The sequence below is a fragment of the Carya illinoinensis genome, chromosome 7 (assembly GCF_018687715.1).
Source record: "Carya illinoinensis cultivar Pawnee chromosome 7, C.illinoinensisPawnee_v1, whole genome shotgun sequence".
NCBI lineage: Eukaryota > Viridiplantae > Streptophyta > Magnoliopsida > Fagales > Juglandaceae > Carya > Carya illinoinensis.
In genome coordinates, this window is record NC_056758.1 from 6,182,850 (window position 1) to 6,199,224 (window position 16,375).

Genomic DNA, 16,375 nt, shown 5'->3' on the forward strand with positions numbered 1-16,375 from the left:
TCGATAATTGATCGTAATAGGAACACAAATTAAAGGGTTTATGCTTGATTCTTGGCATGAGTCTCGGCTAAGAAAACAAGAAGGAATAGAGTTGTCAAATTTTGTTAGCCTCTATAGTGCTTAATATCAATTGCCTTTAACTACATATAACAATTTCTTGTTTTCGTAGAATTCATATAACAATTTCGGTTGATGAATGCTAGAGTTTGTCATATCTTTCATGAAGCAAATATGGTGGCGGATTTCCTCTCCAAGGAAGGTGCAACGGGTCGGAATCTGGATTTTTTGGGTGAGGAGTTTAGAGAGAGACGATTTTGTGGCCTCGTTCGAACTGATAAATGGGGTCTCCCCTATGTTAGGTGTTAATTTTTAAGTCCATACGTATTCTTTGTTTGGACACCTGGGTGTGGTTTGTTTGATTATTTGTTACCCCCAGATGTAGAAATATTTCTTTGGAATTCCTCCGCCATAAGTGAGGGATTTTTCTAATAAATATGGGGTAGGGTCACTCGTGGACATGTGGCCTGACCTATTCTTAAAAAAAAAATGTACATAAATTAGACTACTTCAAAATTTTATAAGTCAATTTCTTTTCCCAATCTAGAAGTCAATTTCTCAAGTTCAATCCTTCTTTTTCCCAACACAACAACAATTACAAGGAACGAGGATAAATTTCCCCTCTAGCATTGTTTCATTTATGAAGTAGATATCTGCTCAAAAGCTCATTTTCGACAAATCACAAAATGTTGAATTGCACAATTTTGAATTGAATAATCTTTGGACGGAAATGCTAACGTACCTTGGGTGCAAACCTAGACTTGGAGACGGATTCTCCTCTGCAGATCTGGACGCATACACCTTAAAGTCGAACAATATTCTGTGTTTGCCCTAAAATCAAAGAGAAACAAAGAAATGGAGTAAAGAGGGAGAGATAAGCACAGGAGCTAATCTCATACACATGGCTTTGCCCTAGAATCATAGAGAAACAAGAAAGAGGACTAACGACTTACAATTTTAGATTTGTGCACGTTGAGAGAGGACCACGAGATCGGTGATTTGTGCATGCTGAGATGAGTGTACGAGCAGCTCGATCAACGAAGGAGACGAAAAAGGGAGGAGGGGAGGTGTCAAGCTTCACATAGTAGATGGGGTTGCTTGGCTTCACAGAGGAGAGGGAAAAAGGAAGGAGACGAAGGCATGATTCTCACAGCACAGATGGAGTCGAGCTTCACAAAGGAGATGTGATTGCTTGGCTTCACAAAGTAGAGGGGTAAAGGGAGGAGACGACGACATTATTCTCACAACATAGATGGGCTCGAGCTTCACTGGAGAGTGTAGACGGAATGCGGGGAAGGGATGGGGGAGAGGAGCTCTGTTTTGGAAAATCAAATGGTTGAAATCTGAGAAAGGGAACTTGTAGTTGGGGAGGGGGAGAAATTGGTCATTTTGGCCAGTGCCACATATGGTGTGGGTTTGGCTGACACCAAACAGTGGCTGATGCCAATATTTTTACTATAAATAAACCCATTGGCCTATGAATTGAACAATCGAAGAAGGCAATTTCGAAATTCTCAAAGTTTTCATTTCTTAAAAACTTATTATTAGAATCCTTTCATTCTATAGATAATAGATTTATAATATCTTGATTGAATAATAAAATCCAAAGGTATTATAGGTATATGCATCTCTTCGTTTGGATTGTAAGAGGGTCTTATCTCATCTTATCTCATCATCTAAACACCACAAATACAAACGCTTTATAAATTCAAATTTTTAATATTTTCATTTAATTATTACCAAATCATTATAAATTTTCCAAACTTATAAATAAAACACAAAAAATAATTTCATTTTTTCAAATCTCAAAATAAAAATTATATTATAATAATATATTAATTTTATAATATTTTTATTCACTTTTTCTCTTTCATTTTTCTAAACAATAGTAGTACTGATGTTGCCATTTATTACGTGGAATTTGTGGTGGTTGTGAGTGCCTAACAAACACGAGTTATGCTTATGGCCAGATAGATGTAAATAGACGCACATGGTAGTTTGGTTAATGAGATGGTGTGATGTGTCAAACACCAACAATACTTCAAGGATCCACACGCCAAGTAAGGTTTAATGCACAAGATAAACCCATCTTGATGCTGAAGCAAGGGATCATTTCCTTAATGGTAAATAATTACATTTGGATTTAGTGGTAGCTGATGATGTATTTGATTTAAATTAATCTTATTGGATTTCCTTGTGTATGACTGAATTGTAATATTCCATTTGATCATGTGTAAGGGTAGGTGGTGTATATTTCAATGGGGCTTAACTGCATCATTGACAAGTCATTTTGAAGTATAGGTCATATGGTTTGGCCTTTCCATTAGAACCTTACAAATAATATCAGAGCCTATCCCAGTTAGAAATGTGGGACTTTCACCATGCCACCTACGAAGCACGGACCCGACGAGGACGTCGAAAATTTAAATGAGGGAGATTGTGATACTCCATATGATGTGTAAGGATAAGTTGTGTGTGGGATTCTACATTATTTGGAAATGAGAAGTTCTTGCTCTTTATAATGTTCCAATGTAATTTCAATTATATCATTGACTAATCATTTTAGAATATAGGTCATGTGGTTTGGATCTTCCATTAAGGCATTGTTACATGAACAAATCATCAATCAATGGAGACTTGTGTATGATCATTTGCCTTGTGTATGATCATTTGCCTTGTTTATGATAATTTACGTTGCTCCCCTTTGATGACTTATATATTTACATTTTCCTTGAGCAATTCTAACAATCCTATTTTTATAATCATAAAAACACACTAAATTAAAGTTCTTTGAATAGAAGAACAGGTTATTATTAGTGATAAAAATAGTTTGGGTACTTCTTTTCCAACCTGGTGGGATCATAAGATTGAATATCAATATAACTTCAATAAAGAAACTAACAAAACCACTCAAATTGCTATGAATATATAGTGAGGTACAAAATGGTTATTTACGTCCAAAAATAATTGCCTCAAATCTATGCTTTTCGAGTGTACTAGTACTAGCCTTAGAAAATTTCGACGAATTATTTTCCATGAGAAACATAGCTGTTTTCGGCGATTTTGAATTTTTTTGGACTGAAAAAATATGACTAATCGCTGCAATCACCTAATTTCGCTGAAAACTTCAAGGAAAGCCAGTTGTCTATAGCATAAGAGAACTTTCAGCATGAAATTATAATAAGAATTACCAAATCGATGAAAGAGGGGAAGTGAGTTCCTTGATTCATAATATTAGAGCACAACCACCAAAATTGATAATCAATATTTAATACATATGCATGTACATGACTAACCATATATCATCACTACCTTTAAATTAAGATGTCCATTTGAAGGAGAGATATCAATAATCTAATGTCGACATAGTCGATTTGACAACCTTTTCAAGGGTGTCAAAATTGTAAAATAGCTCCAGTACATGATATCCTCAATCAAATTGAAGCACATTTGCCTCCAATAAGGATTAATGTAAAGGATACTAGCTACCATTGAAAAGAAAATAATGTAAGTTACTGAGAAGCTTGCAAAAAAGACTGTAGGATCTACCTCATACCATTTCCTCTCACTTGCTTTTGGATTTAACTTTTTTGCTATGGTACTACAACCATTCTCCAACGGTGGTCCGCAAAGAAATCGATTTCCTTCATAGCTACTCTTCTCAAAAGTCCCAAATTGATTTTTCATATCAGGAACTTTACCAGATAAATTATTGTATGCAACATTGAATATTCCCATAAAATTCAACTTAATCAATGTCGAGGGAATTTCTCCACTCAAACTATTGTGAGAAAGGTCCAAGCTTTCTATCGAAGCCAAGCCCGAAAACTTCTCCGGAATCAAACCTCTCAGTTGATTGTGAGACAAGTTTAGTGAATGAATTGAAGATAATTGTCCTAGTTCCGTTGGGATTCCACCTGTTAGTTTGTTGCATGACAAATCTAATCCGGACATGTAATCAAGGATGCCACCCTTGTAGGAGCTAGACCTGTACTTCGTTACAAACTCAACCTCAACTAGAATATCAAATGGCATAACGATATTGACATAATTCGAATCATGTGATCTCACTAGAAGACATGCATATGATGAAGTTTCTCCCATGTAAAATCCGCTAGAAGTATCATAACTTTGGGAAAAGGCAAGATCAGTAGTATTTATCTTTCCAAAGGAAATATTGTGAAAACAATGCGGTATTGTCCCAGAAAAGGAGTTCCTTGAAAGATCCATTATGCCTATTTTCTTCAGCAAACATACTTGGATTGGAATCATACCACTAAAATTGTTGCCTCCCAACAAAAGTATTCTTAAGTTAGAAAATGTACTGATTTCAACAAGAAGGGTACCGGAAAGGTTGTTTTCTCTAACATCCAATGTCATAAGAGAAGATGAGTTAAAAAGAGCTTTTGGTATAGATCCTGTAAGCTTGTTCCCTTTTAAAAGTATAATAGACGGTGCATCCAAGCAAGAAGGTAACGGTCCCGAAAGTGAGTTATGAGAAAGATCTATTAAAAATGTTGAATGCAATCCACATGGAATGTGACCCTCAAAAAAATTATTATTCATGACAAGAGTTCCCCCACTCATTGTTATGTTTCCTATCCAATTGGGAATTGTACCTGACATGCTGTTGTTCCCAATATCAAACAGATACATTTCTCTAAGAGTTGATAATACGCTAGATAGAGTACCTGTGAACTGATTGCTGTTCAATTGAAGCATCATTAAGGCTGACAACTTGAAATGCTTTGAGAAGATTTCACCCTGAAAGTTGTTATTTTGTAAATTCAAAACAATCAAGGTGGTACATTTGGAAACCAATTCCGTTGGCACCTTCCCCGAGAATCTATTAAAGGACAAATCCAATACATTCAAAGAACTCATGTCACCAATTGAGGATGGAAGATCACCTTCAAAATGATTTCGAGAAATATTTAGAACTCTTAAATTTGGCGTTATCTTTCCAATATTTTCTTGAAGTCGCCCATCTAAGTGATTTCCTGAGACATCGATTGAATAAACATTAATATGGTGCTCTGGTTGTAGATAAAATTGACCCTCAAAAGAATTATTTCTAAGATTTAGCAGTCGTAGGCTTGTATTGTTTTCTAGCAACCAAAAGGGGAAGCTTCCTTTCAACTTGTTGTGAGAGAAATCAACTTCTTCCAATCTGTGCTGATCAAAGAGAAACTTGGGGATATTTCCAGTTAGCTTGTTCAGATTACAATTCTGCAATGCTAGGGCCGTTAACTGAAATAATGGGGTCCAACCCATTGGATTTTCAGTTTCAATCACAAGTTTGCTGTTGTCACTCATAATTCGAACCACCTTAAGCTTGGAATGATTAGCGAATGAGCTGAATGAGAACAGACCCTCAAAAAGATTATGACTAAGATCAATATACTCAATCGTTGTGGGATTCAAGCTGGCTACCAGAGATGAAGACAAGTTTCCAATGAAACGGTTACCAGATATATCCAACACTCTTAGTGATGATATATTGTTTATGCATTGAGGCAGGATACCTTCAAAGTCATTGTAAGAAATATCAAACTCTTCAAGTTTCTTCAATCTGCACAAATCTGTCATAAGAAATAAAATTAGTAGGAGTTGCAAATTGGCCAGTTCCCTCACTCCTTTTAACAAATCAATTTGTATGTATAAAATTAGTAGGAGGTGCAACAATTAGCACCTATCTTTAACTTGTTGATCTCACATTCGATCCTAATGAATTAATTGAAGATGGGTGATTAATTTGTTTTTTGTACTCACCTTGAGAAGGGAAATCTCCATTGAAATTATTGTAAGATAACGATATAGCCTTTGCTGAAGATAGTGCCTCAATATATGGAGAAATACTCCCATTCAAGCGATTTGCACCCATATCTAAAATCTCCAGCCTACTAAAATTTGCCAAATCTACCAAGGGATGTAAAGACAGAAAGTGTGAAAAAAAAAAAAAATAGACAGAAAGCTATTTCTTAATTGAAGCATCTAAAAAAAACTCAAGTTAATTAAATTCCCATATATACCTTTGATAGAAAGAGGCCCTTCGATTCGGTTGTCAAATAGGCTCAGAGACTTGAGGGCTGGGAGTTGGGCGCCCAAAACTCTTAAAATTTGCTTCCCGAAGTAATTCCCACTTAAATCTAAGTGCTTTAGCTTGCTCAGTTTAGACAAACCATGGAATTCTGAAGGAAAATATATATATATATCAATTGTTAAATTCAATAACACAATAATATCATTTTAGTTCTACTGCATGGGTTCCTTATTTCACTAAGATTAATTTTAATTAGTTTGTTTCACAAGAGGGGCTTATCCTGCCATACAGAATTAGCAAAATAATCATAAAAACAAAACGTATATTAAGTAGCTAACAATATTTAAACTTGATGTGAAGTTAGATCAAGCATTAGTAGCACACCCTCGTCCTTTTGTGAAGTTTTGTAAGGGTGAAATTGGAATATGGGAATCTATGCAGAGTGATCATCTATTGTGGTAATTCTAATATATATGATATATAATATTCAAGCTTGTTGGTAGAAGTTGCCAGAAAAATTAATGTTATTGTCAATATCAAGAACCTGATTAGAACCAAATTAAAGTTATTTGATTCTCATAATAATCAAGATATGTACATTATCTCATTTCACCCAATCCCTCATTCTCCTCCTCATCTTCTCTATTTCTTTTTTTCCTCTATCACAATGTAACCACAAAAAGAATAACAAGATTGTTGAGGATACTTTGCCTTAATCTAAGGCTTGCCATATATGTCACATAACTAACCCTAATTCTAGGATATAATTCTTTTGTATATACTCAATATTGATATGTAATTATTTCATACAAATTGTAATTCAATATAAACGGAAAATACTCACCACTTTACAATTGTGGTGGTTTCATTAAACCTTCTAAAAGATAATCAAAATCCAAATAAATGCTAATAATATTGGTATATAATTTTGATAATTAAGATTAATTCAACTTGGCGTAAGATTTCTTCATGACCAAAAAAATGCTATTTCTTAATTGATGAAGCATCTAAAAAAACTCAAGTTAATTAAATGCACATATATACCTTTGATAGAAAGATGCACTTCCATATGATATAAAGAGGATCCTAGGTTCAGAGACTCAAGGGCTGGAAGCTGGGCGCCCAAAACTTTAAAAGTTTGATTCCCGAAGTTATTGCCCCTTAAAATTAAGTGCTTTAGCTTGCTCAGTTTAGACAAACCATGCAATTCTGAAGAAAAAAAAATATATCAATTGTTAAATTCAATAACACAATAATATCCTTTTAGTTCTGCTGCATGGGTTTCCTTATTTCACTAAGATTAATTGTAATTAGATTGTTTCACAAGAATTAGCACAATTAATAATCATAAAAACAAAACGTCTATTAAGTAGCGTGCTAACAACATTTAAGGGTAATATTGGAATGTGGGTATATATATGTAGAGCGATCATCTATTGTGGTAATTCTAATATATATGATGAATATTCAAGCTCGAATATTGGCCTCTTTCTTATTTATATTGTCAATATCAAGATATTATGATTTTCAGAATTTGGTGAGTTTTTACCTTATTAAAGATATTTGATTTTCATTCTTGTAATTTTCCTATAAATAAAGCCCTATAGTTGTGTTCAGTTTATTCAGAAAAAAAGATGTACCTCTCAAATTTTTTTTCTCCCAATCCCTCATTCAGTCAAGATTTAGTAGAACACTCTGTCCTAATGTGGTAATTCTAATATATATATAAACCAAATTAAAGATTTGATTTTCAGATCTTCTCTATTTCTATTTTTATTTTGTTTTAATTTCTTTCAGCAGATTGCGATCTTTTGTTGTGAGTTCAAAGGCTGTCAAAAATTAATAGTCTTCCCTAAAAAGGCATGGGTAAAAGTGAACAACTCTATATATACTCCTAACTCTGCTGCCAGTACTTATATCACTACTAAAAACATGAAAGATAGTTGTAATTGGAAATTTTGAAATTCCGAAAGGTAGTCTACCTCATCAAGTAGTCATGATTAATTACCTTTGGGTGTTAAGCCGTCCGTGAGTCTGTTGTCACTTAAATCCAACCTCTCCAAGTTTTCAAACGCCGATAATTCTGCACAAAATAAAACATTGAAAATAAAACAGGATGTAATCTGGGAATTGACTGCAAATTCTATAAATTAATAAAACAGATCAACATGCGTGCCTTGGGCAGGTAAAGGTCCTTCCATCCCAAGTCCAGCAAGATTCAGATTCCTAAGGGATGATGATTTGACTGTAGTACTCAACGACGATATGGTGCTCCTGCTGAAATTAGTCCTACTAATATCTAATGTCTCCAGGTTGTCTAACCTTGACAAGCTTTTAGAACCTGTACTTGTACATGATATTTCGTAAAATGAAAAAGCAAATATGCAGTCATCGGTAGTACTTACAAGAAAAGTAGTATTTCACAATTTGAACTTTAGTTTTGGGCAAAACTTTGTAATCCTAAGTACTCATGTAAATGGATTTGGTAAAATATCTAAAGTAGAAATAAGAAATGATGGATTAAGATCTGATTAAATTCTTGCTCAAACTTAAAGGACTCGGGTGGGAGAGAGATGGAAATATAAAGTGGGCCCTACACCATAAATTATTGCTGCCCGATGTATACGGATATTAATAAATGGTATAGGACCTATTTGATATGTCTTTCTTTCTTCTACTTGAGGTCTTCAAATACGATTTTATAAAATCTTTTTTACAGAAAGAAATGATTTGTACAGTTTTAAGATATTCAAACTCTGCATATTTTTTTTTTATTTAAAAAAAGTGAGCAAATTTAAATTTCAAAATGAACATGCAAAACTTGCATATCTTAAAATTATATCTGCTATTACTCTTTTATAGAAAGATTGTTGTATCTTAAAAAAGAAAATCCAAAGGATAATCAGAAATCTATATACAAAGAAGATTGAATACCTGCAGCTGTTGTCCAATTTCCCAAATGAGAATTACCCGCAAGAACCAACGTGGTAAGGGATGAAAGCTGAGTTAGGGATGGTAAAATGCTATCTTCAAAGAAATTATTAGCGAGGTTCAATACCTCCAAACTTCTCAATACAGCTAGCCTTTCAAAACCTGCAAGAAGAAAGCAAAGAGAAAGAAAGGCTGTAAGGACTGAACACAAGAAAAATGCACCAAATATGGGACCTATGTACGATCACAAATATCTCTTCCTTGTTCTTCCTTATTTGAAGCGTGGCCTTTTGCTCACCTTGTTTTTTTTTTTTTCTTTTTAATTTCATTGTATCAAAATTAAGAATTTGGATACCACATAGTTATTTTATGGTCATTTCTACCACTTACGGACACAACCTTCATATTTTTTTATTTTGTTTAATTTGTTGGGAGAGGAATTAGGATATATGCATGGGGTGGGGGTTTTGTTGTAGTGTGAAAGTTGAAGAAGCAGACACAAATTAAAAACCAAACCTTCATTAGCTATGCAACCACCAATTTCATTGTAGGACAAATCAAGACTTGTTAGCTTCTTGAAAGGCTGAAACAGGGAAACATTTAGCAACCAAATATTCTCCTCGCGAATTGTGTCTCTTGGATAGAAATCATCTCTCTCATCAATGTACCGTTGCTTCATATCATGGAGCGAGAGTTTAATGACATGACCTGTGGTGGAGTTGCACGAGATTCCCTCCCAACCACAGCAGTCACTGCTTATTTGATCTGCGTCTTCAATCCAAGAGAGAGGACAATTGCCGATGTTATAATGGGATTTCAAAAACGCCTTCATTTGTAACAGACCAATCCTCTCTTCCTCCAAGCAACCTTTGTGCTCATGGATTTGCACAAAAATTACTAACGCCCACATCAAACACTTCACCAATGACCATGGCCTCCTGACTGAAAAACATTGCCGCACACCTAGATTCATGATTTCTTGTTAATTAATCAACTTGTTTTTTGTTGGGCATAAAATAATCACTCTTATTTTCTCTATTTTTCTACTGATATATATAATAATTCATTGGGAAGACTTTTAAAAAGGAAAAATATCTCACATAGTGAGAGCATTAAAGTCTAGACCGCGTGAAAGACTTCATATTTCCACTTTGACTTGGTCTAATATATACACTCATGAGAGCATTAACTTGGTCTAGATAGTCATGAGAGCATTAACTAAACCGCGTGAAAGACTTCATATTTCCACATTGACTTGGACTAATATATACACCCATTAGAGCATTAACTTAGTCTAGATAGTGAGAGCATTAACATCTAAACCGCGTGAAAGACTTTATATTTCCACGTTGACTTGGACTAACATATACACCCACATCTTACTCCGTAGAAACCAGAAAAATGACTTAATATCCACGTTTAATTCACATGGACTGTTGGTTTCAGTTTAGAATATTTAGAAATTCAAGTTCATTTTCTGTCAAATTAGCTTATACAGTCCCGGATCTTGATAATTGCAAAAAGAAACACTAGGGGTTAATTTTTGTAGTGGAGAGGTTCATAAAACAATAAATAAATAAATTATGCAATGGTCATCAAAATAATTAGGAGCACACTGTAAGCAAATGAAAGAATACAATACAACTAGTTTTAAGGATATATTTGCTTCGTTGAACACTGAAAGACATTGGTAGCACATATCAGCATTCTCGAAGTAACTTAAATAAGTAGAATTATTTAATGGTGTTAGGGACCAGTGAGATCATGTTAGGACCTAGAAATCAAGGTGGGTCCTAGTCTTTGAAGACGAGGAACAACTTGCAGAAGTGCCATATGAGTTCCCAGATGCACCGTCAATTGGGGCTTGATTCAAACATTCTAAAACTAAGAACCTCCGCTTTTGCAACTTTATCGAGAATGTTGTTGCGTCAAGAATCACAGGGCCCTGACCAAAAGTTTGAACCAACAAGGAATATAAGGGTAAATAACAATATCCAAAAGATAACTAGCATACAGGAAATTAATTTTCTAATTGGGCTGGTTGTTTTAGCAATCATTACAAGAAAACAAAAATATTAAGGGCCTAAAACAAGAAAGTTCAAGAACATAAGCAACAATAATGGACAAATATCGTCTATTCAGTTCAAGAGATTTGATCAAGCATACCACAGCAGAAATCAATGACGAGCTATATTAATATATATACATATATATACATACTAGTTAAGAAATCAATGGCTATTTTCTTGCGATGCTCGGAATTGTCGAGCAATGTGTCGGTCAGAATGGTCTTGCTTGGTCATCCTAAGCAAGGTTTATTTTCTTCCTATACTTGGAATTACCAAGTTATGTGTCAATGGATTTGGACGTGCTTGGTGATCCCAAGTAAGTTTATTTTCTTGCAAGAGCGTAATTTCCAAGCAATGTATCATTCAGATTGGCCTTGCTCAGTGATCCCGAGCAAGGACTAAATTCTGGCGCAATGTATCAGTTAGACAGTGCAAGGCGTGAATGTACAGGTGAAAATGTTGCTACATTTTTTATATGGGAAAATATAATCTATAAAATGCATATTAATTAGAAATAATCATTAAGACTGAGAATAATAGAGAAAAATAATAATTGTTAATATGATAATGAACTAAATAATGTGAAAATGTTTTAGAATTTTGTCAATTATAAAAAATAATTATTAAATCGGTAGTAGCAAAGATAGCAAACCAAGGATAGATATGTGAATCAAAACATAGTTTCAGAACAAGTCAAGAGGCATATATACATCCATTGTAAAGTGTAGTGTTTGTTACCTACGGACATTTATTTGTTTTACGCATGATTAGGCTATTAAGAAGATAGTTATTTTGTTTTATAGAAATAGAATTTGTTTTGTTCATAAAATTGATCTTTCAACTCATGTATAGTTTTCTTTTACTGCAAGGCTCATGCCTATTTCTACATTGTTTGTATATATGAAGATCATCTTGAAAGTTGAATGTTTTGAACTAAATTAATGAAAATGTAAAAAAAAAAAAAAAAAAACAATAATAGAATGGTAGTTTGACATTCTTTACCACAGTAACCCTTATGATTGGACCACAATTTTGTAGTTGTTAATGGACAGAAAAATTATTAGATGGTCTTACTTCTAAAAACTCATACCATATGGTTTTATTCCTAAAAACAATCGCACATGAACTGAATCCTAAGCGCGTCATAGCACAAGGGGATGACCAAATTGACCTAAAATTTGCCCAACAAAAGAAATCTCAGGGTTGAAAATGTAATTTACAAGAGACAATAAAATTTAATCAAGGAAAAATAGCCAGAAAGAAAAAGATGATAAAAAAAAAAAAACAAGCACTAATCATCTAAATGAAAACCTTGGTAATTTTGCCTGCCAAATAAAAAATATTTTAGAACCTCATGGACAAAAATGTAGCCCATCAAACACAAACCTCAAAGAAAAATAGGTACTTTTACCCATCAAACACATTAGAACCTCAAACACAAACCTCAAAGACAAATAAATACTTTTACCCATCAAACACATTAGAACCTCAAGGACAAAGAGGTATTTTTGCTTACCAAACACAAACCTGAAGGACAAAAGATAACTTTTTTTTTTTTTTTTTTTTGATAAGCTGATGGACAAAAGATACCTTTTGCATCAAACACAAACTACTAACAAACCTCAAGGACAAAAAGGTAATTTTTCCATCATACAAATTCCACTATTCACGTGTGGATAGATTCTTTTATACATAGAGTAGATATATGACAACTAAAACAATGCTATAGGCTACTGCAATATATATAACTAGACATGCATTTGATTCAGAGATCACAAAGCTCAAGAGGCTGAACACATAGGATTGCAGGTATGTGTGCGTGAGAATCAAATTAATAGTAGAAGAATTTGATGCAAGTAGTGCTACCGCCTACATAAATATTTGGAAGAAATGCGTCTTTGTGGTACCTGTGTATTAACGCGGGCTACTTTGTGTACATTCAAAAGACCGACCATGTCTTGATAACCAGTGAGGAGGTTTGCGAATTCCTTGTCCTCGTCTGTAATAAGCACCCTCTTCAAAAAAATTTTGATATGTAACTGATTATAATAGTTTAAAAGAATTCATGAAAGCTTCCATCCAACCTGGGATTGCTCTGACAGATAGCAAAGTGTCTGCCATGTGCTGCCATCGTTTAGAGACTGATGGCAAAAGAAGGGAAGGTGGAAATGTCACAACAGCAACTGCATTAGAAGACCGGATCATGCTTCTCAGAGATCTGATAAAAGAAAGCATATCCCATTCCTGTAACGGCATCATGTTAACAGAAGTATACTGATACTCAGCATTAACATTCCAAATCAAAATAAGTCGAAAAGAACAGACTTCAAAAGTGACCACGATTTTCTAGGGGATAACAAAACGCGTTTATCAAGTTTAGCAATACAACAGAGACATCAAGCAAATGAAATATAAGAGAATCTTGAAGTAGAGCTTACCAGCAAAATATAACCATACTTACCACATTGGAATATTTGCATTGTGGAGTACAAAACGACTGAATGGCAATACGAACAGCTGAGGCAATGCTGCCATCATTTCTTGGATGCCATGCAAAGGTAGAAATTCCATGTGAGAATTGAGGTTGAGGATTAAAAAGGCAATGCAAATTAGTAGGAGCCACTCAAGTTGTGGGTTTTAAAAAACTATTTTTATGTCAAGCCATGGGTTTTTGTCAAAGAAACTAAATTTAAGACCCACAAAAAACAAAAAAATGTGGGAGCTTTAATATATTCGTTAAATAGCTCAAAGACAGATGAACATAACCTGACAACCAAAATACATAAAAGAAAACATAAGTTTTATTTGGCAGCAAGGTTAAATGATTTTTGAAGTCATAGGAGCTACAAACATGGTTGGGAGAGCAAATGTTCATATGCAACCTATTATATAACATTAAGAATGCCGCTATCTATCACAGGATACAAGAGGTTTATACCACTGAACAAGATCTGAGCTCAGAATCCACAATGAAATTGTGCCAATGGAGTCAAATGTCACAATCATTTCAGTATCTGCATTCTAAAACAATTACAACTCTTTAATTTAGAACGCACAAGAACAATTTTCATATAGATGTCCTCTCTAGCTATAGAAACTTATGCCATGAAAATTTCTATTAACAAACTTCATTTCAAGGTACTCGCCCCCACCCCTAATATTGAAGTCCTCCTGTCTAGACATACAGATATATAAGATGCCAAAATTTCTATCACTAGACTTTGGCTGAATTGTTTCAGGGTATTTGTTCAGGCTACCATTTTCAATTGAGAGAGAGAGAGAGAGAGAGAGAGAGAGAGAGAGAGAGAGAGAGAGAGAGAGTTGGGAATTTTTCCCGCAAAGAGGAGAACAAATTCTAATCAAAATTAGCAGAAGAAGCCAAACTAGTGTGATGGATCTGGAATGCCAAACTTAAAAGTAGAATTCTGATGATGAAATTATATGGCAGTACCTTGAAAATTGAGTGAAAAATGTAGCACAAGGGTCACGAAGAGCAACAAGATCTGAATTATATAGAATGCTGACACAATCTATATGCTGACCGCTTAGAAAGTGCGTTTCTAGGGGCTTCCGCAAGTCAAAGTCATTGCAGTATTCAAGCTTACCATCTGCATGAAAATAAGCTAATGAGATCTTACACACTGAGAAACTTGTAAACTTGTTCCAAGTATTAATTAACAACAAGATTCATTCATAATGGACTGATTCACCTGTGATGCCCCCACCACCAACAATGTTTTTTTTTTTTTTTTTATAGGTAAAAAAATTGTTTTTCGTTAGGCTATTTATGCTGGGGAATATAGATAGCAAATTAAGATTGCAACAATTAAAACTTCCTGCCTGGGAGGTAGATATATTTTTATACCGGAAAGTGCCCAGAAATCCTTTTGGGTCTTTGCATGGACTGGCATACAGAAGGGGTTGCTTGTGAACAAGTCCTTGAGACATAAACTTCCTCAACAAAAGCATGTGATGAGGTGCTTCTGCATCTTCCATCACCATGAACAGGCTTCCCAAAGCAAACCCACCACCTAAAATCTCTACAAATAAGACAATAAATCAAAAAACTCCTGAGATGCAGACTGCACAAGTAATTGTTAAAGCCATAATGATATCATTGTGTACAATACTTTGATCCTGAGAAAGTTGATAAATGTAGAGAATTACTGTCGAGGTCTGGTATTCCAGATGATATAAAGACCGTGCCATTGGGACCATACTTGAGCCCAGGCGTATTAGACAAGGGTACGGCTGTGAGGTTGCTAGAGAAGCTGCTTGTTCGAGACTTGCTTGTAGCTATGACTACATTAAAACTCTCTACAACATTTGAATGTACAAAATTAGAAAAGAAGTAATTCAACAGCAAAGTGCACTGATAGCTATTGTTTTCATTAGAGCAGCCATCTCCGGATTTCCAACAATACAAGTATAGACTCCAACTATAAAAACATGTAAAACTCATTTATTCCAAAAAAATATGTTCCTCCACAGAGACGTAAATGAACTTCAACAACATATAAAATATAAGAAAACTCCACAGAGTCTCAGATAATGCAAAATTATCTCAAAATACTATTCAAAAGTAAAGTAACTAATTTCCTAATTAAAATCCTTCAATAGTCTCTAATACCCTTTGGCACTTATTTCATATCACCTTATCACCAAAGTGACTGCACTTAGAACAGAGGCCACTACTATGACCCGAGGCAGGGTCAGAGGCCATTATTGTTACCCGTGGCAGGGTCAAAAGCCACTATTGTTACCTGTGGTAGGGTCGGAAACCACTATTATTACCCGTGGCACGGCCAAAGGCCACTATTATAACCTGTGGCAGTGCCCATAACCAAACCACAACAGAATCTTATACCTCAGCACTTGCCTATGCAATATCATATTATAACAGAATACTGACCAGATAAATATCATATAATCATATAAAATTTTCAGACTTCATATTCACATTTTATGCGGTAGAGAAACAGAGTACAAAACTTGTTATGTCTACACCAGTCATTATAAAACGTCACAATTAAATGTTTAGATACAAAGACTAGTTCATAAAATAACCGAGGTTGTTTTCATAACAAATTATGCAAGTTATTCACAAAACTAACTTCAATCAGTTTTAGGCAAGTTCTAGCTTAGGAGCAGCGCTTACTTGACTTTGCAATATGCTATCTAAGCTTTGAACTTGAACAGAACCAGTATCACGACCCAATCCAAAAAAATATCACAAACATTAATAACTCATACTAGTACAAGAACAAACTAACAA

General features: G+C 34.5%; 3 protein-coding genes across 16 annotated transcripts in view; all 3 read right to left on the minus strand.

The window, feature by feature from the left end:
• The window catches only part of LOC122315536, a 109,424-nt gene that overhangs the window by 22,300 nt on the left and 70,749 nt on the right, over window positions 1-16,375 (minus strand). For 5 of the 9 annotated variants that reach the window (XM_043131498.1, XM_043131497.1, XM_043131499.1 and 2 more), the window contains one exon: window positions 14,552-14,708. In XM_043131498.1, coding sequence (XP_042987432.1) covers window positions 14,552-14,708 — 157 coding nt within the window. Of the gene's footprint in view, window positions 1-14,551; window positions 14,709-14,965; window positions 15,141-15,267; window positions 15,418-16,375 lie in introns of all 9 variants that reach the window. The other 4 variants (XM_043131503.1, XM_043131502.1, XM_043131500.1 and 1 more) reach the window with 2 other exon arrangements.
• Window positions 3,257-10,156, minus strand: LOC122315535 (receptor-like protein 13). 6 transcript variants are annotated; one of them, XM_043131494.1, is made up of 9 exons: window positions 9,548-10,146; window positions 9,035-9,193; window positions 8,277-8,441; window positions 8,109-8,183; window positions 7,145-7,309; window positions 6,090-6,248; window positions 5,830-5,976; window positions 4,968-5,639; window positions 4,598-4,821 (listed from the first exon to the last, which is right to left on the minus strand). In XM_043131494.1, the coding sequence occupies exons 1-9, from the start codon at window positions 10,002-10,004 to the stop codon at window positions 4,817-4,819; spliced, it is 2,004 nt and encodes a 667-aa protein (XP_042987428.1). In that variant the 5' UTR covers window positions 10,005-10,146; the 3' UTR covers window positions 4,598-4,816. The 6 variants fall into 6 exon arrangements, with proteins under 6 accessions (XP_042987422.1, XP_042987424.1, XP_042987423.1 ...); XM_043131488.1 differs by having other exon boundaries at window positions 3,257-5,639; window positions 9,548-10,151; XM_043131490.1 differs by lacking the exon at window positions 7,145-7,309 and having other exon boundaries at window positions 3,257-5,639; window positions 9,548-10,154.
• Window positions 10,593-14,111, minus strand: LOC122315543 (elongator complex protein 4-like). Its single transcript, XM_043131520.1, has 5 exons — window positions 14,039-14,111; window positions 13,562-13,640; window positions 13,185-13,344; window positions 13,008-13,099; window positions 10,593-10,976 (listed from the first exon to the last, which is right to left on the minus strand). The coding sequence occupies exons 3-5, from the start codon at window positions 13,333-13,335 to the stop codon at window positions 10,806-10,808; spliced, it is 414 nt and encodes a 137-aa protein (XP_042987454.1). The 5' UTR covers window positions 13,336-13,344; window positions 13,562-13,640; window positions 14,039-14,111; the 3' UTR covers window positions 10,593-10,805.

Bases quoted from the DNA above. Each gene is read 5' to 3' on its own strand.
- LOC122315535 (XM_043131488.1), bottom strand. From the start codon at position 10,004: ATGAATCTAGGTGTGCGGCAATGTTTTTCAGTCAGGAGGCCATGGTCA. The intron at 7,310-8,108 runs GTAATTAATCAT...TTTTTTCTTCAG, and splicing joins GGACGGCTTAACACCCAAAG to AATTGCATGGTTTGTCTAAA. The intron at 6,249-7,144 runs GTATATATGTGC...ATTTTCCTTCAG, and splicing joins AGTGCATCTTTCTATCAAAG to AATTCCATGGTTTGTCTAAA.
- LOC122315543 (XM_043131520.1), bottom strand. From the start codon at position 13,335: ATGCTTTCTTTTATCAGATCTCTGAGAAGCATGATCCGGTCTTCTAAT. The intron at 13,100-13,184 runs GTTGGATGGAAG...TGCTTATTACAG, and splicing joins ATCTGTCAGAGCAATCCCAG to ACGAGGACAAGGAATTCGCA. The intron at 10,977-13,007 runs GTACCACAAAGA...ACTTTTGGTCAG, and splicing joins TAGCCCGCGTTAATACACAG to GGCCCTGTGATTCTTGACGC.